We start from the raw sequence: 21,495 nt of genomic DNA, 5'->3' as shown, positions 1-21,495 counted from the left end.
GGAGCCCGTCACCTTCACGCAGGGAAGGGAAAACGGCACTGAAATGGCCGTGGTGCCGAGGCGCCCGTCCAGGCTGGACCCGGGGCCTCTCCTCAGGCGAAGGCAGGCGGCCGAGCGGGCGGGGGGCGGCTCTCCCGGCTGCTTTGTGGTCGTTCCCCAGGAGCCCTCCTGCAGATGCAGTCCCTGGGGGGGGGGGGGGGGCGCTGCCGTCCTGCCAGGAGCCGGTCCCCTCCCCCGCCCCCGCCCCCTCCCCCGCCCCCTGCCCTGGAGCCCTGGAACCGGTGATTGCCTGTGGCTGTGCGTGAAGGACCTTGAACTTAGAATTGAAGAGACGCTCAGTGTTTGGTTCCACTCTGTCATTGTCAGAGATAAACACACAAAACCAACACCAGTGCCCCAAGACCAGACAGGCAGAAGTCTCAGCATCGCCCCCCGCTGGCCGAGGGCGCCCGGCGCCCAGCAGCATGGGTTGGGGCTGGCCCACCAGCGCCTTCCCCGGTCAGTTCCGCCCGGTTCCCCGCAGCAAACACTAGGACAGATCTGGTTATTAGAAACGGTGCTTTCCTTAGCGTTTCTTTTATCGATTGTTCACATATCTGGCTCCTCAAATAAAACATGAGCTGTGTCCTTTATGTTTTCTTTAAATATATTTTTATTGATTTCAGAGAGAAAGGGAGAGGGGAAGAGAGAGAGAAACATCAATGATGAGAGAGAATTATGGATCGGCTGCCTCCTGCACGCCCCACACTGGGGATCAAGCCCACAACCCAGGCATGTGCCCTGACCGGAACTGAACCCGGGACTCTTCAGTCCGCAGGCCGACGCTCTATCCACTGAGCCACACCGGCCAGCGCTGCGTCCGTTTTACCTTTGTATTTTCTTCTGCGCCCGGCACGCAGCACAGCTTCTGGACCGCAGGGCACACGCACAACAGCCTGCGTGTCTGAGCGTTGGGAAGGCGCCTCGGGCCTCCGCCAGCAATGCGCTCTGCCCGGGGGCTGTCACGGCCTGCAAGGTCACTTGGCCTGGCCCTGCCAAGGCATGGGGTGAGTTAGTGAGCGTTTGACCAGACAGCAGGCTCGCTGCTCAGTCGCTGATTCTGTATGGCCCGCGATGATGTTCTAACTGCCCGGCCCTGGGCGGAGGGCAGGCCGCCTGCCCACAGACTGGATTCCCGCCCGGCCCTGGGCCGGGGCCGCCCCTCTGCAGGCAGCTAGGCCTGGGCTGATGCCACAGTGAGAAGGGGAAGTCCAGCACGGCTGTGCAGGCGGCCTGCCCTCCTCCCGCCCGGAGGTGCGGCCTTCCCCGGTGTGCAGGCAGGGGCGGGAGGGGCTCCTCCGGTCCGGGCACGGCCCCCCTGTGTGGAGGAGAGGGGCCCCCCTGTGTGGAAGAGAGGGGCCCCCCTGTGTGGAGGAGAGGGGCCCCCTGTGTGGAGGAGGGACGGGTGCTGTTCCGCTCGCCCCACAGCCCACAGTGAGCCTCAGAGGCGGGAGGCGGGGGGGGGGGGGAGGGCGTGGAGGGCCCAACGGAGCTGTGGCTGAGCAAGGAGGCGGCCTCGCTGCTCCCCTGGCCCGGCTCCCGGGAGGTGCCTCCTGGGGGTCACCCGCACCTTCCCCGCGCCTTCCCCGCGGCCTCCCTGTGCCTGCCGAGTCGCCGTGAGCAGACTGAGGCTGGAGGACCGGCCCGGCTTGCCCGGAGCCGCACGGCTCAGCCAGGCAAAGCCAGGGCTGGGCACACGTGGGCGAGGGAGACGTCAGCTCCCCGGTGAGGCTGGGGGCTCTCGGGACCTCAGCGTTCTCCTCTGGGAACAAAGCACGGCCACTGCTCCGGCGAAACCCGGTTCCCCTAGAGTCACCGGGTGACGGCGGCCGGTGCCTCGGCCCCGGAGCAGAGAAGCCGCTGCGGGGGGAGCAGTGCGGAGGTGGCCGTCTCCTCTGAAAACCTGGTCTGCCTCACCTCACACCGAGATGAGATGGAAGCCACGGCTGACCATACAGAGGCGCGTCTTCTTGCGGGCAGGGCTCGGCGCGGAGGCCCCGTGGGACCCGTGTTTGCGATCAGTGTCGCTGCTGCCCCGCGCCCGCCCCACAGCTCCGGCCGACCCCGTCTCCCGGGTCAGGAGCCACAGGAGCTGAGACGCAGCGGCAGGAGCAGCCGCACCAACAGACTCACCGCCGGGCGCCGTGGAAGAGGAGGAGGCGCAGGCCCGTCCTAACGGCTGCGGGCCCTCCGGTGGGGGGGGGAGGGGGAGCCCAGTGGACGTGGTTCGGGCAGTGGCTCTGCCGCCTGAGTCAGACCACGGCTGATGGCAGCCTAGGTCAGGGGCGCGCCCCGGGGCCGGTGGTTCTGAGAGGGCGGTGCAGGGAGCCTTGTGGGGCGCGAGGTGAGGGCTGGCTGGCCCAGCCCCGGCTGTGAGCGCCACCTCCCGCGCCCACCGCGCCCCTGAGATCCCTCGGCTCCCCGGAGTGGGATGCCCGCGGCAGTTTGGGACACGCGGATCCGGGAGCGGGTTTCTGACCCAGGGCACAGCTCACACCTGAGCGTGGCCGGCCGTGGCCACTGGCCTTCCTCTTGGCCCCGGCTGTGCGGGAGGAGGCCGGGCGGCCGGCAGCCGGCGAAGCTGGAGGAAGGCCCTGTGGGTCTGGCAGTGGCCTCGACGGCCCGCAGACCCAAGCCGGATGGAAGGTGTTCTGGGGGAGGCCCAGGAGCCCCTGCACTTGGCCGGTGCCTTTGTCCCGCTGACCTGTGAGCAATGTGCCACCAAGGGGACCTAGCACAGCCCGAGAGCCAAGCTCCCGTGCACAGCCGCCCGGCTGCGGCCTCTTTCCGCAGCGGCGTTCCCACCTCCCGCAGGCCACCCATGGGGGGGGGGGGGGGAGCAGGCAGAGAGGAGTTCCAGGGAAGGACGTTCTGGACACGGTGTGCGGCGGCGGGACACTTCCCTCCACGCGCTCAGGCTCCTCTGGGCTCTGCCCCGAACTCCTGTGGGCGCTGCGGGTCTGCCCCCCCACCCCCGGCCGGCGCCCTCAGGGCTCGCGGTGCCTCTGGCGGAGCCGCTCTCCTTCCTCTCGGGCCTCTGGGCTCCGCGGCCACTTATTCTAGACCCGGCGGCGCCTGCTCCACGTCGGCACCACCTCCGCGGTCCTGCTCGGCACCAGAGCCTCTTGCCTTAAACCCCAGGGAGTGTCGTTAGCATGTGGGACCCCGGTGCGAGCCCTGCCGGGACCTCGTCCTGCACGCCCAGGCTGTGGGTTCCACCCCGGTCAGGGCACCTGCGAGGGTCGACCAGTGATGCAGCAGAACGTGGGACGCAAACTGATGTCTGTCCCTCAAGCTAACAAGGACAGACCCAGATGCACGGCTGCGAGAACCACAGAGCAGGGAGCACGTGGCCCGTCGCGGGAGGAGCGGCACCTTGCTGGGTGGACGTGAAGCGGTCCCACCTCGTGGCCAGCCTGCCCCTGCGCGTGCCGCCCCGTGACTAAGTCCGTCCGTGCCTCCTCCGCTGGCATGAGGGCAGCCTCGCCGGAGCCCAGGGCGCGCAGCCTCCCTCTCGGCCTTCCTTGGCGGCTCAGCCCTCGGGCGCAGCAGGCCTGTGTCGGCCTTTGCCGAGCCCTGGTTCTGGCGCCGGCGCAGTGCCCGCGCGTGTCTCATCTCGTGGAGGCCAGGGTGGTGTGCTCCCGGTGCGGACGCTGAGTCTGTGGACAAAGTAGGCACCAGATGTGTGCTCCCCGGTCCGCACTCCTCACAAAGCCAATGCACGTGTGCACATGGCAAGCATAGAACTGTGTGCCTGTGTGCACACGTGTGTGTGAGCATGTGCATGTGCCTGACCCCTGCCTCACTGGGAGCAGTGAATTCATCTCCTCTCTGGAGCTGGCGCTGGGCACACCTGGTGGGGCTGTGGCGTGTCCGGCGGCCAGGCATCGCTGTCCGGAGCGGGACGCGGTGTCCTGAGGAGGTCCGCTCTGCGGGGAGGCAGCCAGGAGGGGTCACTGCTGCTGCTTCGTCTTTGCTGCTGCCGGGGCCGACGCGGAGGCAGGGAGAGGTGCCGGGAAGCAGGCTAGAGGGTGGCGTGGAGCAGCAGGTGCCGGGCCGATGGCCACATGAGTGGTGCAGCCCGGGCTGCGGGGGAAGGCACGCTCGGGCCGGGGCCGGCCTGGGAGCGGGTGACATTCCTGAGCACCCAGGCCGGTGCTCGGACCTGTGCCCGGAGCTGCCGCAGACAGACCACGCGGTTCCTTTTGTCCCGAGGTGGCTGGCCGCTTCCCTCGGTGGACGAATGCCGTATGTTTACTTACAGGGTTTTGAGGACCTGAATGCATGTCCCAGGCCACTGTCCACGTTCACAGGCCCGCCAGGCCTCGTGAGTGCTGCCCACGAGGAATTCCGCACGCGGGGGTTTAGCTCCCGTCTCTCCCCGGCCCCGTAACATTCCAGGACCCCCTTGTGCGCCCTCGCCTGTGACGGCTTTATAACCGTGGCACCTTTTCTGCCTCTCTTCTCACCCCAAAGCCGAGAGGACTGTTTCTGAGGATTCCAGGGAGCGGAGATAATACAGCTACACAGGCATACTTTTTCCATGAATAAGCTGTTTACACACATTCTTGAACATGGATAAGCATTGTAATAATTCCTAATTGTGCTCTCAGGTAACTACCCGACTTGGAACACCTAAGTGATCAAATTGTCTTTATTAATTCCTCTTCCCAAAGATAAAATGAAGAAATTAAAAAAAGACATAAAAAATAAAAACATGAAAGATATTAGAAAAAGAAGAAAGGAGGGTAAAATGTCATGGGTGCAGAAAAAATGGTTTCATTGCTACCGTACCTCCCACTAGCGCCGCCAGGCTGAGCAGCTGAGATCCATGACTCGGCGGGAGGGCCCACGGCCGGCTGGGGTGGAGGCGTCCTGGCCGGGCCGGCTCCTCCCGAGGACGCTCACGGCAGATGGTTATGCCGAGGTCCTGTCGGCATTTCTCAGCGCCCATTCACTGAGCAGAGGGTGTCCCAAGGGACCTTCCCCAAAACCGTTCTCTCGAGGGGAGACTGAGACCGACGTGCTCACACCTGGGGCTCCCTGACAGGCTGGTTCTGGCTGTTCTCGGAGGTGCCCCGCGCCTGGCAGACCCGGAGCCACAGTCAGAGAGTCCAGCACGAGGTCCCTTCCCAGGGCAGGTCCCTAGGACCGCCTCCCCAGGCGTGGGGTGGGAGGACCAGCCTCTGACGGGGGGAGGGGGAGAGAGGAGCAGGGCTCGCTGGGGAAACAGACACAGGCACCTCTGGCACCTCCGGCAGGAGCCCCCCTGTCGCAGGCGTCCCTGGCCCTTCGCCCCCGGCTCCCCTGCTGGGGTTGAAGACTCCTAAGTTTGTGGGGGACCCAGAACGTTGGGATTCTAGCTGACGATGCTATAAATTCACGCTATAAATTTATCTTTTAGGCAAATGGAGAAGCACCAGTTAATCAGTCACAGATTTTTATTTAGTCCCTGGGGGCTGGAGAGCGTGGTGTCGGGGGCCCCTGAGCTGAGGGTGCTGGTACTGAAGGGGGGAGGGGGGAGGAGCGGTCCTGTGTGTGCACGTGGGACTGAGCGCGTGTGCACGTGTGTATCTGTGTGAGTGCAGGCACATGTGTGTGCCATGGAGCAGAGGACGAAGGGGACGTGGTTTGGGCTCTCGGACAGGCTGTGTCCATGTTGCGGGGACAGTGATGTTTACGAGTGAAATGGCTTTGCCGGTGGGAACACACGAATGAACCAGGTAAACAAGCAACTTTCCCCACGTTCTTCAAAAGCTCCAGCAAAACCCTTTCCACGCCTCCCTCCCCCCCCCCCCCCCCCCCCCCCCGGTCCTGGGTGACAGTTAACAACGCGTCCCTGCCAGAGCCTTAGCAGCGGCGGCAGCTGGGAGGTGGCCCCGCTCCCCGGACCCAGACGGCCTCCTCTTTCTGTCTGTAGCACCATCCCCTGGGGTCCCCAGAGGCAGTGGGGACCCAGTTTTCTGCTCTGCAAAATAAAGGGGGTGCTTTTCTAGAAACTGGGTTTGGGAACAGCCCAGAATCCACTGAGTTCTCCAATTTTTAGAGTTTTAAGGCCACACCACGCGTGTGTGGTTGCTGTGGTCAGTGCCCAAGGATCTGGGCGGTGACCTCCCCACAGAAGGATGTGTACTTGCTCCCAAGCCTTGTGTCAGGGCCCATGGGCAGTGATCAGGGCCCGTGGGAGGCGATCAGGGCCCCGGGGCGGTGATCAGGGCCCGTGGGGGGCGATCAGGGTCCCGGGGCGGCGATCAGGGCCCGTGGGGGGGCGATTAGGGCCCCGGGACGGTGATCAGGGCCCGTGGGGGGCGATCAGGGCCCCGGGGCGGTGATCAGGGCCCGTGGGGGGCGATCAGGGCCCGTGTGCGGTGATCAGGGCCCCGGGGCGGTGATCAGGGCCCGTGGGGGGCGATCAGGGCCCCAGGGCGGTGATCAGGGCCCGTGGGGGCGATCAGGGCCCCGGGGCGGCGATCAGGGCCCGTGTGCGGCGATCAGGGCCCGTGTGCGGCGATCAGGGCCCGTGGGAGGCGATCAGGGCCCGTGTGCGGCGATCAGGGCCCGTGGGAGGCGATCAGGGCCCCGGGGCGGCAATCAGGGCCCGTGGGAGGCAATCAGGGCCCGTGGGAGGCGATCAGGGCCCGTGGGAGGCGATCAGGGCCCAGGGGCGGCGATCAGGGCCCATGGCCATCAGGACACGGCGTGTCCCCTCCCCAGCCAGCAGGACGGCTTTGTTACCACTTTGGAGAGATCCACTGTCCATGGGCCGTCTCTCAGAATGTTTTCTGGACTCCGAGCCCCTCGCTGCCAGGCACACACAGGAAGGGGCTACCCTGTAGCCGGGCAGCCTCGGCGTTCTCTCTGAAGAGGCCAAGACTCACTGAGCCACCCCGCTCTGGAAGGACAGCTCCCTTTACCCTGTGCTCTGGCCCAGGGCAGTCCTGCCTTCCGGCCCCGGGCACCTCCTGCAGCTCCTGCCCGGGGGCCGACTGCTCCTCTCAGCCCAGCTGATGGGACCTGCCCGGCTGGCTCCAGCCATGCAGCTCCGTCCCCCTAGGTCCCAGAGCTCCAGGGGCTGGCACGTCCCTCCACAGAGCCTGCTCCCCAGCCTGGTTCTCCTTGCCAGCCCATGCAGGCGACCCCGTTCCTGAGACGTGGAGCCCAACCCGTGCTGCTGCCCTGGAGGAGGGCAACGCCTCTGCGCTCGGACCTGCGTGCCACCCACCTCGGTCACGAGGGATTCATCCACGTGGCGCAGTCTGGGCGCCTCGAGAGAGTGGGATCTGTCTGTGTTTGCCCTAGTGTGGCCCCCAGGGCTGTTTGCCCACCCGTCCTGCCCGCCCACCCAGTGGATGTCAGAGCAGGCGCCCTGCATTTCCCAGGCCGGGTGCGAGGCAGTGACAGACCCGGACGGAATCTACCCCTCACAGGGAAGGGGCTTTGCACACGCTTAGCAGGTGTGGGGACAAGAAGTGTTGGAGGTGTGCTGAGTGTGCGCAGTCCCACAGGGAACAGAAAAAAGGCAGGTGAGGGGACCAGGTTTCTGTATTGGGGACACCTGTCTCCTAGATGAAGACTGACTTTCAAATAGCAGCATCCTTGGGTTTTCATGGTGGGTGTGGCAGTTAAATGTTAGAGGCTTTATATATGTGCTCACACATGTATACACACATGCATGTAGACACAGAAATGTACATACATGTATGTACAAACATAATACACAGATGCACACACCACCTATAAATGCTGCATGCATGCACGCACAGGCACATACACGTGCAGGAATGTGCACATGGCATAGAGACATGCACACACACGCACACATGTATACATGTAGGCAACAACATACACAAAAGCGACACACATGTAGCCACACGCGCGCACACATGAACACAACACACACGCACATACAACAAATATATGGTCACATATGTGCACACGCATGTATGCAGACATATGTACGCATGCACACAGGCAGACACACAAACACATATCTATACACATTCATACACACATATGTATGCACATGTCTACACACAGACTATATAAACAATTCATACCAATCAATATTTTTCTGAGAACATTATTTTAAAAATATATTTTTATTGATTTCAGAGAAGACGGGAGAGGGAGAGAGAGAGAGAAACATCAATGATGAGAATCACTGATCGGCTGCCTCCTGCTCGCCCCCTACTGGGGATCGAGCCTACAACCCAGGCCTGTGCCCTGACCTGGAATAGAACCCGGGACCCTTCAGTCCGCAGGCTGACACTCTGTCCACTGAGCCACACCAGCCCGAGCCTGGGAACATATTTCCAACATTGTGTACCACCAGCCACACTGAAGGAAAGGTGCCTGTGCGGCTCCGAAGGGACAATTACGTGGGGCCTTCCAGAATGGGACATGTCTTTGGCCACTTTCCTCGGAGACCCCGAGTGACCGGTGCATTTCCGGAGGGAAGCGACTCTTGGTTCATCTCCGGCAGCGCGGCCGCCACGAAGGTTTGGGATCCAGGAGCCTGACTTCTCTTCCTTGTGGTCAGCTGCCGCCCACCCCCCACGGCCCCACGGTCAGCTGCCGGCCCCCCTCGGCCTCGTCCCCACGCCGGCTCGGTCCCCTCATCTGTGCCATGTGGGCTGGGCCATCTCAGTGCTTTTTCTAGTCCCCACGCTACGGTTCTGCTGTCACGATATTTCCATTTGACAAGTGAAACGAAAGCTTCGGGGACGTTCTACAGAGAGCACTTCCCTTTGCCCTCTTCCTCCCTCCCCGTCCGTGCCCCCCCAAGCACACCGCCCACAGGCACGGAGCGCTGGCACACCGCCCACAGGCACGGAGTGCTGGCACACCGCCCACAGGCACGGAGCGCTGGCACACCGCCCACAGGCACGGAGCGCTGGCACACCGCCCACAGGCACGGAGCGCTGGCACAGAACTGAACCAAAGGCCAGGGCAGACAGGCTGGCGTGCGGGGCGGCGCGGGGACGAGGCCTCCCTGCAGGAGCCGTCCCCGCTCTGGGTGGGGCCGGCAGACGGCGCACTCCTCTGGCCACTGTGGTTAGAGGTGAGCTGAGTCACGGGGCTTTGCAAAGTCCCACAGAAATCCCAGGGATGCTGCGACACTTCAGATGGCTGCTGCGGGCAGGGCTCGCCGTCCCAGCACAGGGTGCTCTCCGACCGCAGCCGTCGCCTGCACCGGTGGTGCGCGCCTGCTCCTTGGACCTGCTGCGATGCGGCAGGGACACGTGGGGAACGACGAGGGACGGTTTCGTCCGGCTGAAGCCGCAGAGGGCCACCCTGTGTGGGGCGCAGGGCCCGCACCCGTCCTCTGTGTGGGGGAAAGTGGCGACTTGAACGTCTGAAGCCCTACAGGAAGCTTGTCTCAAAGCGAGTGGTTCCAGGGCAGACTGGCCGGGGCCTACAGTAACGGGTGTGGCTGGGAGGGACGTGGAGGAGCAGGTCCTCCTCCAGACGGACGGCGGGAGCGGCAGGATGGTCCGGACTGCGCCCTGCTCGCGGGCGCCTGTGCTGAGTGCTCAGAAAGCCCCTGGCCCCTGGCTGGTGTGCAGGCCGCCCCACGCCAGCGCCTCCCGCTGGCGCCGTGGGAGGCGTCCACAGTCCTCGAGGCTTCTGCAAGTTAACGTTGCGCTTCCTGGGGGTTCGGTTTCTCATCTGGAAAACCAGTCCTGAACGTCACTGCCTGGAAATCACAAAAAGTGAGGGGTGGGAGGTGGGGAGGTGGGGAGGTGGGGAGGAAGGGATGGGAATGCAGAATAAAAACCCAAGGAGCCCTGGGTTCCTGAGCCTCTCTCCAGTCCTGTCTTTGTTCCCTGCGGCCCACGGCCCACGGCCCACACCCATGGCCCACGGCCCACACCCACGGCCCACGGCCCACACTCATGGCCCACGGCCCACACCCACGGCCCACGGCCCACACCCATGGCCCACGGCCCACACTCATGGCCCACGGCCCACACTCACAGCTCATGCCCACACCCACGGCCCACGGCCCACACTCACAGCTCATGCCCATGGCCCACAGCTATGGCCCACATTCATGGCCCACACCCACGGTCCACAGCCACGGCCCAGGGCCCACGGCCCACTGTTCTTCCGCAGATAAACCATTGCTCTCCCAGTGCCCCAACATCGGACAGCTGCGGTGATGATCTGAAGCCCTTAGCGACGCGTGGCCACGGTGCAGTTAGGGTATAGCGCCTTCCTCCTCTCTGAACTCTGTCCCCCTTTTTCTCACAGACGGAGTGTTTGGAAGGTGCCAGAAGGTTCCAGTGACCGATGTCTACCGCTACGAGGTGTCGCCGGTGGCCCAGCAGCGCCTGAGGGCCGCCCTGCTGCAGCTGTCCCGCGCAGGTAGGCAGGCGGTGGAGCGGGAGGGGAGGGGCGGGGGGTGCTCCCGGGGCCGCTGTCCCCGCAGCGCTCAGCAAAACTCTGCTTCTCAGAATTCCGAGGGCGCGAGGAGGTAGGAACGACTTAGTGGTGGGAGAAGCGGCTGGAGCAGGGGCCCGGGTCCCGGAGCCTGGGCCGGAGCGCGGGGGTGGGGTGGGGGGGGCGGGCGGCTGCTGGGTGCAGGTCCGGCGGGCGGGTGGGGCTGCTCCCAGGTGACGTCCGCCCGCCCATCACGGAGGAAGGCAGGCACCTCTCTGCCGCGGTGTACAAACTAGCATCCTAGCTTTTCACAGGGGAGTCCTGTTAACTGTTTGCTCAGAAAATGCTAACGTTTTTATAATTTGAACATCATCAGGTAGAACTATTAGTTATAACTCACATGTGTACATGCTTTTTAGATGGAAGCGTGAGTGGGTCAGTCCTCTCCTGAGGGGAAGTCCATTCTCCTGAAACTTCGAGCCTGGACCAGAGGCCGACCCAGCTCAGCGTGTGGGGGGCTCAGGCCGACCCAGCTCAGTGTGTGTGTGTGGGGGGGGGCGCTCAGGCTGACCCAGCTCAGGGTGTGTGTGTGTGTGTGGGGGGGCGCTCAGGCTGACCCAGCTCAGGGTGTGTGTGTGTGTGTGTGGGGCGCTCAGGCTGACCCAGCTCAGGGTGTGTGTGTGGGGGGGGGGGGGCTCAGGCTGACCCAGCTCAGCATGAGGGGAGCGATGGGGAGGGGCTTGTGGCATGAAGCCTCATGTGGTGGTCAGGCCTGGAGTGGGGCCTCCACGCCACTGTGGGTCCCGGGCTCTCGCGGGCTGTACGTGGCTCCAGGGAAGACGTGTGTGGTCCAGTGAGTGAGGGAAACAGAACTGGCTGGGTTCCTCCCGCGTGTTCGCAGTGCGCGTGCCTGCTTAAGGGCTGGACAGCGGAGTGGCAGGCTCAGCAGAAGTGGGTGCATTCAGGGCTCTTGTCCATGATCAGCTACGGCGCTTGGCCGTCCGCAGGTGTGGGAGCCACTGAGCGTCTCAGCCAGGCTGTGGTCTGCGCCTGGGCCGGAAGTCTGCAGGGCAGGCCGCGGGGGGACGGGATGAGGCGGCTCACCCAGGACAAGGAGGACGGGAGCACCGAGCTCGTGCAGAAGCCAGCCCCGCAGGAGCTGGGGAAGATGAGGCTGAGGCTGAGGGTTAGAGGGTGAGGGTTAGAGGGTGAGGGTTAGAGGGTGAGGGTTAGAAGGTGAGGGTTAGGGTGAGGGTTAGAGGGTGAGGGTTAGGGTGAGGGTTAGAGGGTGAGGGTTAGAGGGTGGGGGTTAGAGGGTGAGGGTTAGAGGGTGGGGGTGAGGGTTAGGGTGAGGGTTAGAGGGTGGGGGTCAGGGTTAGAGTTAGGGTGAGGGTGAGGGTGGGGTGAGGGTGGGGGTGAGGGTGGGGGTGAGGGTTAGGGTGAGGGTTAGAGCGTGAGGGTTAGAGGGTGGGGGTGAGGGTTAGAGGGTGAGGGTTAGGGTGAGGGTTAGAGGGTTAGGGTGAGGGTTAGAGGGTGGGGGTGAGGGGTAGGGTGAGGGTTAGAGGGTGGGGGTGAGGGTTAGAGGGTGGGGGTGAGGGTTAGAGGGTGAGGGTTAGGGTGAGGGTTAGGGTGAGGGTTAGAGGGTTAGGGTGAGGGTTAGAGGGTGGGGGTGAGGGTTAGGGTGAGGGTTAGAGGGTGGGGGTGAGGGTTAGAGTTAGGGTGAGGGTGAGGGTGGGGTGAGGGTGGGGGTGAGGGTGGGGGTGAGGGTTAGGGTGAGGGTTAGAGGGTGAGGGTTAGAGGGTGGGGGTGAGGGTTAGAGGGTGAGGGTTAGGGTGAGGGTCAGAGGGTTAGGGTGAGGGTTAGAGGGTGGGGGTGAGGGTTAGGGTGAGGGTTAGAGGGTGGGGGTGAGGGTTAGAGGGTGGGGGTGAGGGTTAGAGGGTGAGGGTTAGGGTGAGGGTTAGGGTGAGGGTTAGAGGGTTAGGGTGAGGGTTAGAGGGTGGGGGTGAGGGTTAGGGTGAGGGTTAGAGGGTGGGGGTGAGGGTTAGAGGGTGTGGGTGAGGGTTAGAGGGTGAGGGTTAGGGTGAGGGTTAGGGTGAGGGTTAGAGGGTTAGGGTGAGGGTTAGAGGGTGGGGGTGAGGGTTAGGGTGAGGGTTAGAGGGTGGGGGTCAGGGTTAGAGTTAGGGTGAGGGTGAGGGTGGGGGTGAGGGTGGGGGTGAGGGTTAGGGTGAGGGTTAGAGGGTGAGGGTTAGAGGGTGGGGTGAGGGTTAGAGGGTGAGGGTTAGGGTGAGGGTTAGAGGGTTAGAGTGAGGGTTAGAGGGTGGGGGTGAGGGTTAGGGTGAGGGTTAGAGGGTGGGGGTGAGGGTTAGAGGGTGGGGGTGAGGGTTAGAGGGTGAGGGTTAGGGTGAGGGTTAGGGTGAGGGTTAGAGGGTTAGGGTGAGGGTTAGAGGGTGGGGGTGAGGGTTAGGGTGAGGGTTAGAGGGTGAGGGTTAGAGGGTGAGGGTTAGGGTGAGGGTTAGGGGGAGAGTTAGGGGGGGTGAGGGAGTGGCCGTTGCTGGCACGGTCTGTGGATTGGAGCGAGTAGGCTGAGGAGACCCGTTTCCTCTGCCTCGTGGCTCGGGCCATGGGAACCATGATAATCAGGTGAAGTCCCTCGGTGACTGGGTGGCACGCCGCCTCGTGGTCGGTGCCTGGAAAGCCTGGTGCAGGCCAAGGGCAGTTTCTTCTTCTTCTTTTTCATCCTCCCCGAGGATATGTTTCTACTGATCTTCTTTAGAGAGAAGGAGAGAAGCAGTGGCTGTAGAGAGCAACCTAGATCGGTTGCCTCCTGTACACGCCTGGAAGCCCCCATCCCCGGGGTCTGACAGGGCCTGGGGCTGGGCCCGGGGGCTGGGTGTTCAGTGAGCCCTGGGCTGACCCAGGTGGTGGGTGTTAGGCCACCGGGTCCTCTGGTATGTGTCACCCCTCCTTCTACAGCCGTGTGCAAGGACTCATGGTCTGGCGGTGCCCACACGTGGGACAGGGCCCAGGTCACCTGCGTGTGAGCATGAAGGTGGGTGGTTTGGGTGTCATTTAGATTCTGCACTGCTGCTCCTGACCTGCCTGTGACAGTCCTCCTGTGAGAGCCCCGGCGTGCCGCCCTCAGAGCCTGCTGGCACTGCTTCACCCCCCCACACACATGCATATGCACACACAAATGAGCATGTGTGGACTCACAGATGCACACACATGTACAAACACACATGCCCGCACAGATATGTACACAGGATGCACACACTAACACCAATACACATACACCCATGTGCACATATATACAAAACATTCATATGCACACGTGTATAGTAACACACATCCATGTGCACACATGTACAGCAACACAGGCACCAGTGTGCACACAGGGCCGCATGTGCACACCCATACATCCATCCATGTGCAATGCACACACGCATTACCACACGTACATCAGTGTGCACACACATCACATGCCTACAGACATACTTGCATATACATGCACATGTGTACAAACACACAGATGTGCGTGTGCCCACACCCTTTGGGGTCCCTCACCTAACACTGTTTCCCACGGTGCTGTGAGCGAATCCCCTCCCTGTGCCACCCGCTCTCTGCCGCGCGGTCTTCCTGCGTCTCCGTTTCCTCCTGTTCCGAGGCTCAGCAGTGGATGACACCCCAAGGTGTGGGGAGTCTGTCTCCCCTCCGGAAAGAGTCTGCAGCCCTGCTCCTCCTGAGCTTGGCTCGCAGATGTGGGCGGTTGGGGAAGGGAGCGTTTGCAGAGCCCCTGTGGTCACTCCACGTGGTCACTGCATTAGCCCGGCTGTGGCTGCATCCTGGTGTGTCCTGGACACGGCGTGGGCACGTCTCCGGGACGGGGAGCTGCTTCCTCCTTAGAGTCTGTGCCCATGGGGGCAGCGCTCTCACTGTTTACCGATGGCTCCCACGGGAGGTTTGCTTCATGGGGGGGTGCATTGTTCTCTCAGGAATTAAGTTTTAAACACACATTTCCTTCTTCAGACAAGCCATTGAAATTCCGTATATAAGTGTCACGCACTGGCACGCGACTTACTTTCGTGAAAATAGCTGCGGATTTACTTCCTGGTGGGAATCTCCTGACACATTGAGCTGTACGTCCAAAGCCAGAAAGAAAGCTAAGGAAAATAGCGCAGCGTGGTAGTTCCTTAAAGGAGACCAGAGGGGTCCCAAGGACAGGGAGCAGGACAGAAAGCCAGTGTCGCCAGGAGGTCGTAGAGCTGGGCAGGGGCCGGCCCGCGACCGGGCTGCTCTGCCTGAGCGTCTGGGGCTGCGGGTCAGTGAGGTGGCCTTGGCTTCTGGATCTCCCTCGTGGGTGGCTTCTGCCCCTTCCCACCAATCCTTTCCCACCTGCCCCTTCCCACCTGCCCCTTCCCACCTGCCCCTTCCCCCATCCCTTCCCACCTGCCCCTTCCCACCTGCCCCTTCTCCCCATCCCTTCCCACCTGCCCCTTCCCACCTGCCCCTTCTCACTTGCCCCTTCCCACCTGCCCCTTCCCACCTACCCCTTCCCACCTGCCCCTTCCCACCTGCCCCTTCCCACCTGCCCTTCCCCCATCCCTTCCCACCTGCCCCTTCCCACCTGCCCCTTCCCACCTTCCCCTTCCCCCCATCCCTTCCCACCTGCCCCTTCCCACCTGCCCCTTCCCACCTACCCCTTCCCACCTGCCCCTTCCCACCTGCCCCTTCCCACCTGCCCTTCCCCCCATCCCTTCCCACCTGCCCCTTCCCACCTGCCCTTCCCCCCATCCCTTCCCACCTGCCCCTTCCCACCTGCCCCTCCCACTTGCCCCTTCCCACCTTTCCCTTCGCACTTGTCCTCTGTTGCACCTTGGAAATCAGGGTCCTTCCTCATCACTGAGGTCTGGCTCAGCTCACCCGCCCCAACTCCAGGTGGATGAGTGCCGTGGGGTGGGGTGCGGGGATGTGCCCATGGTAGTCCGTGCAGTCACAAAGTCGCTATTCAGGTGGACAGGCACACGTGTTGGGGACATGGCGGAGGGACCGCTAAGGGCGGGAAGTGGAAGGTCATGCAGGGCCCGTGCGTGGCAGCCAGGCTGTGGTCCGCTGTTTCCAGTACCCAGCCTCCCCACCTGCTCCGGGCACTTCCAGCTTCCCCAAGTCTGGGGCGTTTCTGCGAAAGGAGGTGCTGTTAACCCCACCGGCTCCATGCTGTCACCACAGAAGTGTATGAGACCAGATGCGAGGAAAGGGGACCGGAGGCAACACCACAGACTTTGGGGAGCCAGTGGCATTGAACGTCAAGGCATCCGTCTGCTTGTGCTCCGTTGCATTCATTTATCTGTGTATTTGCTGACATGTCACTGGGGGTGGGGGTGGGGCTTGAGCAGGGGTGAGGGAAGAAGAAGCCTGGTTGGACTTCCGGAGGAGATGGGAACATGAACTAACGCTTGGGCAAAGGACAGGTACAGGTGCAGGGACAGCCCAGAGGGTCATTCCTAGTGGGACGTCTTCCTCTTGATAGTCCTTAGCTGACTGAGTCCTGGACGCTGCTGATCACGAAACATGGCCGATGTCATCAGCTGCACATGGAGACTCCACTTCACTCACCTGTGCTCACTCTCAGCCAGCACGCCCCCACTGCAGACACGCTGTTCAGCCAGACAGCGCCAGGACACACCTTGTCTCCCCAGGCCCAGGCCTGGCAGACAGACCCAGGTTCCAGTCCCCATGGAAGCTCCTCTGTCCCAGAATGGATGCAGGCTGGCCAGCCTGCCACTCACTGCTTGGGGCTTGGGCTTGAAAAGCAATTTCTGCAGCCCTGTCTGAAAAAAAGAACAGAAAACTTCCCTTACAGTGAGAGGAAAAGATTTGCAAGTCCAGGAAGCACAGGGAGTCCAAAACAAGATGAACCCAAAGAGGCCCACACCTAGATATAATAATTAAAAAGCCAGAGGCCAAAGACAAAGAATCTTAAAAGCAGCAAGAGAACAGCAGTTATTTACCTACAAGGGAGCACCCATAGGATTGTCAGCTATTTCTCAACAGAACCATGCAGGCCAGAAGGGAGTGGCAAGAAATATTCAAAGTGATGAATAGCAAGAACCTACAACCAAGATTACTCTACCCAGCAAAGCTATCATTCAGAATTGAAGGTCAGATAAAGAGCTTCCCAGACAAGTTCATCACTGGCAAACCAGTATTTCAGGAAATGTTAAAAGGTCTTCTTTAAGGAGAAGAAAAAAAGATAAAAATGTGGCAATAAAATGGCAATAAATACATATCTATCAACAATTGAATTTAAAAATCAAAATAAATGAACAAGCAATCTAATGAACAACATAAACTGATGAATGAAATAGAACCAGAGGCATGGAAACATGGAACAGACTGACAGATCTCAGAGGGAAGCGGGGAGAGGGGGCAGGAAGAGAATAACCAAAGAACTTATATGTTTACATGCATTACCTGTGGACACAGAAAATAGGGTGGTGAAGGCCTGGGGTGGGGTGTTATCTGGGGGAGGGGGGCAATGGGGGAATAAGGGGGACATCTGTAATACTCTCAACAATAAAGATTAAAACAAAACAAAACACCATCTTATATAATAACTAGAGGCCCAGTGCACAAAATTTGTGCATGGGGAAGGGGGGGTGTCCCTCAGACCGGCCTGCACATTCTCCAATCTGGGACCCCTCAGGGGTATCTGACTCACAGTTTAGGCCTGATCCCACAGGGGATCATCCCTCTCACAATCTGGGACTGCTGCCTGATTGCCCCTAACCACCTCTGCCTGCCAGCCTGATCACCCCCTAACCACTCCCCTGCTGGCCTGATAGATGCCTAACTGCTCCCCTACTGGCCTAATAGCCCACAACTGCCCTCCCCTGACGGCCCAATGGCCCCCAACTGCCTTCTCCTGCCGGCCCGATTGCCCCCAATTGCCCTCTCCTGCTGGCCCAATGGCCCCCAACTGCCCTCCCCTGCTGGCCCGATGGCCCCCAACTGCCCTCCCCTGCTGGCCCAATGGCCCACAACTGCCCTCCCCAGCTGGCCTGATTGCCCACAGCTGCCTTCCCCTGCCACGACCTGCCTCCTCCACCGGGACCTGCCTCCTCCACACCATGCAGAGCTGCGGGACCCCCAGGCCTCACCATGTGGAGCGACAGCCGAGCCCTGTCTCCGCTGTGAGTGCAGCCATCTTGTGGCGACATCGTGCGAGGGCATCGTGCAAGGGTGTGATGCCACGAAGGCTTTTATTATATAGGAAAACTAATATGCTAATTAGACCAGAGAGTGGAACGACATTCCGGAATGACCTGCAGGAATGACCAGTGGGGGGCAGGGCCAGTGAGCCTGCACCGCCAGGCCAACCATGGTGGTCCTGGCGCCCTCCTTTCTGCAGAGGTAGCGGGAGAGGCAGTGGTGTAGTGCCAGTCCTGGTGCTGCACCTTCTGCAGAGGCAGCTGCAGGGGAGCGGCCCTAAGCTGCGGTCAGACATCCCTGAGGGCTCCCGGACTGCCAGAGGGATGTCTGATTGCCAGCTTAGGCCTGATCCCCTGGGGAGTGGGCCTAAGCTGGCCGGTGGACATCCCTGAGGGCTCCCGGGCTGTGAGAGGGCGCAGCTGGGCTGAGGGACCTCCTGAGTGCACGAATTTTTGTGCACTAGGCCTCTAGTAAACAAATAAAAGTCACTCAAAAAGGTATAGAAAACTTGAAAAAGCCTTTAATCATTAAAAATTTATATACCTGCCCTAGCCAGTGTCATTAAGTAGTTAGAGCATTGGTCTGCACACAGAAGGGTCCTGGGTTCGATTTTCGGTCAAAGGCATGTACTTGGGTTGTAGGTTCGATCCCTGGTGTATGGGAGGCAACCTGTCGATGTGTCTCTCTCACATCAATGTCTCTTTCTCTCCCCCCTCTTCTCCCCATGGCCCTCCTTCCTCCTTTCCACTCTCTCTAAAAATATCAATGGGAAAATAGCTTTGGTTGAAGATTCAAAAACAATTACGTACCTAAATTTTCAAGAAGGAGTTGTAATTTGGTGAGTGTGGTCTGCACTGGTGGTGGGAAATCCTCCCCGTCTCCTATAGACACATGAGCCATGGATGCGGAGCCGCGTTACCCGAGGCCCAGCGTGAGCCATGTGCGCACAGCAACTCACACTCTGCCAGGCCCTCATGTGACGCCACATTGAACATCATCTCCTCTTTGGGAAAATCCCCTGAACGAGGTGTGTACTTGCTCTTGGCATCTCCTCATTGGCTGCCCTCTCCTGGCTTTACAGCCAAGGGTAAATGAGGGTCTTAAAAGAAGGTCTTTTCCAAGACAAACCTTCTCTCTCTGCCTCGAACAAGTAGAAAGAATGGTCGGGGAGCTCACAGCACATGGGCCAAGGGTCTTGGAGCTGAAAGGAGATGCAGTGTCTCCCACACGGCAGAGGCCGCCTCACCCCTTGGCTTTCTGGGCAGGTGCCCTCAGGACCCAGCTCCTTCCAAGGCCGAGGAGTCTGTACTGGAGGGAAGACAGTGCCGTAGTCAGACAGGAACTACGGTGGGTTCTAGAGCTTTCCTCCCCGGGCTTTACAGCCGCGTTCCAGAAGCCTGCGTGCCCCTGCTGCCCTCTGCAGCAGGGCCCTGAGAGAAGGAGCCCCGCTTTGCACCAAGAGGCTTCACCGCTCCTTCGTGGGGAGCAGTGTACCTAGGAAGATCGACGTCTTTGCCTGGAAAGACCTCCTGTTCTCTCAGCTGCTCAAGGACTTTCACCCTGCCAGCCTGATCACCCCCTAACCAGAATGCTGGCCTGTCCCCTGCCCGGCCCCCAGAGCGGCCTTCTCGTGCCAAGCGTGTGTCTCCAGGAGCCTCTGTGTCCGCACACCATGCACTCTGCCACATCCGCAGCCTCAGAAAGAATGTTGGTCCCAGGAGGCTGGGCCCAGAGGGCTGGATCCATAACACAGACTCACCTTCTGTTTAGTTAACTATGTAACCACACCACACCTAGGGCATCTGAGAACGTGGCTGAGAAGGCCCGCACGGCAGTGGTCGGCAGCGGACAAGGTTATCACGAGCTGCAGGTGCCGGTGAGCAGGTTTACGCCTCTCCTCCGCACTCACAGGGGAGACAGGGCTCGGCTGTCGCTCCACACGGTGAGGCCTGGGGGTCCCGCAGCTCTGCATGGTGTGGAGGAGGCAGGTCCCGGTGGAGGAGGCGGGTCGTGGCAGGGGAAGGCAGCTGTGGGCAATCAGGCCAGCTGGGGAGGGCAGTTGGGGGCCATTGTGCCAGCAGGGAGGGCAGTTGGGGGCCATTGGGCCGGCAGGAGAGGGCAGTTGGGGGCCATTGGGCCAGCAGGGGAGGGCAGTTGGGGGCCATTGGGCCGGCAGGGGAGGGCAGTTGGGGGCCATTGAGCCACCAGTGGAGAGTAGTTGAGGGCTATTAGGCCAGCAGGGGAGCAGTTAGGCATCAATCAGGCCAACAGGGGAGTGGTTAGGGGGTGATCAGGATGGCAGGCAGAGGTGGTTAGGGGCAATCAGGCAGGCAGGCAGGCGAGCGGTTAGGAGCCAGCGGTCCCAGATTGTGAGAGGGATGATCCCCTGTGGGATCAGGCCTAAACTGGCAGTCGGACACCCCTGAGGGGTCCCAGATGGGAGAGCGTGCAGGCTGGTATGAGGGACACCCCCCTTTCCCGTGCACAAATTTTGTGCACCGGGCCTCTAGTTATTATATAAGACTAGAGGCCCGGTGCATGACATTCGTGCACTGGATGAGGGTCCCTTAGCCTGATCTGCACCCTCAGAGGCGGGAGAGGCTCCTGCCACCACGCTGCACTTGCCAGCACTCGCCAGCCATCAGCTGGCTTCTGGCTGAGCAGCGTTCCCCCTGTGGGAGTGCACTGACCACCAGGGGGCAACTCCTGCATTGACTGTCTGACCCCTGATGGTCAGTGCACATCATAGTGACCAGTCATTCCGCTGTTCAGTGGATTTGTATATTAGGGTTTTATTATATAGGATGGTGTTTTGCTTTTTTTAATCTTTATTGTTGAGAGTATTACAGATGTCCCCCTCATTGCCCCCCTCCCCCAGATAACACCTCACCCCAGGCCTTCACCACCCTATTTTCTGTGTCCACAGGTAATGCATGTAAGCATATAAGTTCTCTGGTTAATCTCTTCCCACCCCCTCTCTAGTCTATATGTACGTAAGCCCAGTGACCAGAATGACAGAAGGACCAGAACAACTGGTCGCTATGATGTGCACTGCAGCAGCCAACCGGCTCAATTGGGGCCCCAATCAGCTGTGGCACCTCCTACCCGCTGGTCCCGCCCCTGATTGCCCCCTCCCCCAATCAGGGGCGGGGCCAGCTAGCCAACATCCTGTGGCCCCCCTGGCCAGCCCCTCCCTCGATTGCCCCCCCCCCGCCCCCATGAGGGGCAGGGCTGGCCAATCTCCCACTTCTCCTTGCCCTGCTGGCCCAACCCAATCAGCCCCCATCGGGGCCGGCTGGCTGGACCTCACCCGTGCACGAATTCATGCACTGGGCCTCTAGTTATCAAATAAAAGCCTTTGGATGTGGTGTGGACAGAATTACAGGTTGGTTTCTGTATATCTCATTTCAGCATTGACCCTTCTCTTCCACTCTCATTGCCCTCCTCCAGCACTAAACATGCTTGCAGTTTTGTTGGGTCCTGGGGTGTCAGCTGGAACTATGAGTAAACGGCAAAGTTGTATGGAGCCCCTTTATTTGAAGTCAGGAATTGTATTAGAAAGTGCAAGGACATGGTGCCGACAGAGGCGGCCCAAAGAATTATCTCAGACCAGAAGCATCAGCCAGGCCCCAGCAGTCCCTGGCACAGCCCAGCGGTCTGTCTGTTCGTAGGCTCTGTTCTCCGCACAGACTCTGTTTCACTTAACTCATGAATCCCAGGTTTCGGAGGACAAGCAGATAGAGATCACCTTTAGTACAACATTAGAAGCCAACCAAAGTCTAGTTTATTCACCAAGCAAATGGGGAAGGCGCTTCTAGACCTTAGTGAGAAAAACAAAACAAACTAAATAAACACGCTGCGATG

At 60.9% G+C, this 21,495-nt stretch overlaps 1 protein-coding gene across 1 annotated transcript in view; it reads left to right on the top strand.

Annotated features, from left to right (window-relative positions):
- The window catches only part of PTPRN2 (protein tyrosine phosphatase receptor type N2), a gene marked incomplete at both ends in the record, with an annotated part of 459,743 nt that overhangs the window by 92,542 nt on the left and 345,706 nt on the right, over positions 1–21,495 (top strand). The window contains one exon of the mRNA XM_079785821.1: positions 10,294–10,407. Within this exon, the coding sequence (XP_079641947.1) occupies positions 10,294–10,407 (114 nt within the window). The remainder of the gene's footprint in view (positions 1–10,293; positions 10,408–21,495) is intronic.

Source organism: Cnephaeus nilssonii (genome assembly GCF_951640355.1).
Source record: "Cnephaeus nilssonii genome assembly, chromosome: 12".
Classification (NCBI taxonomy): Eukaryota; Metazoa; Chordata; class Mammalia; order Chiroptera; family Vespertilionidae; genus Cnephaeus; species Cnephaeus nilssonii.
This window is presented reverse-complemented; position numbering and strand designations above follow the sequence as displayed.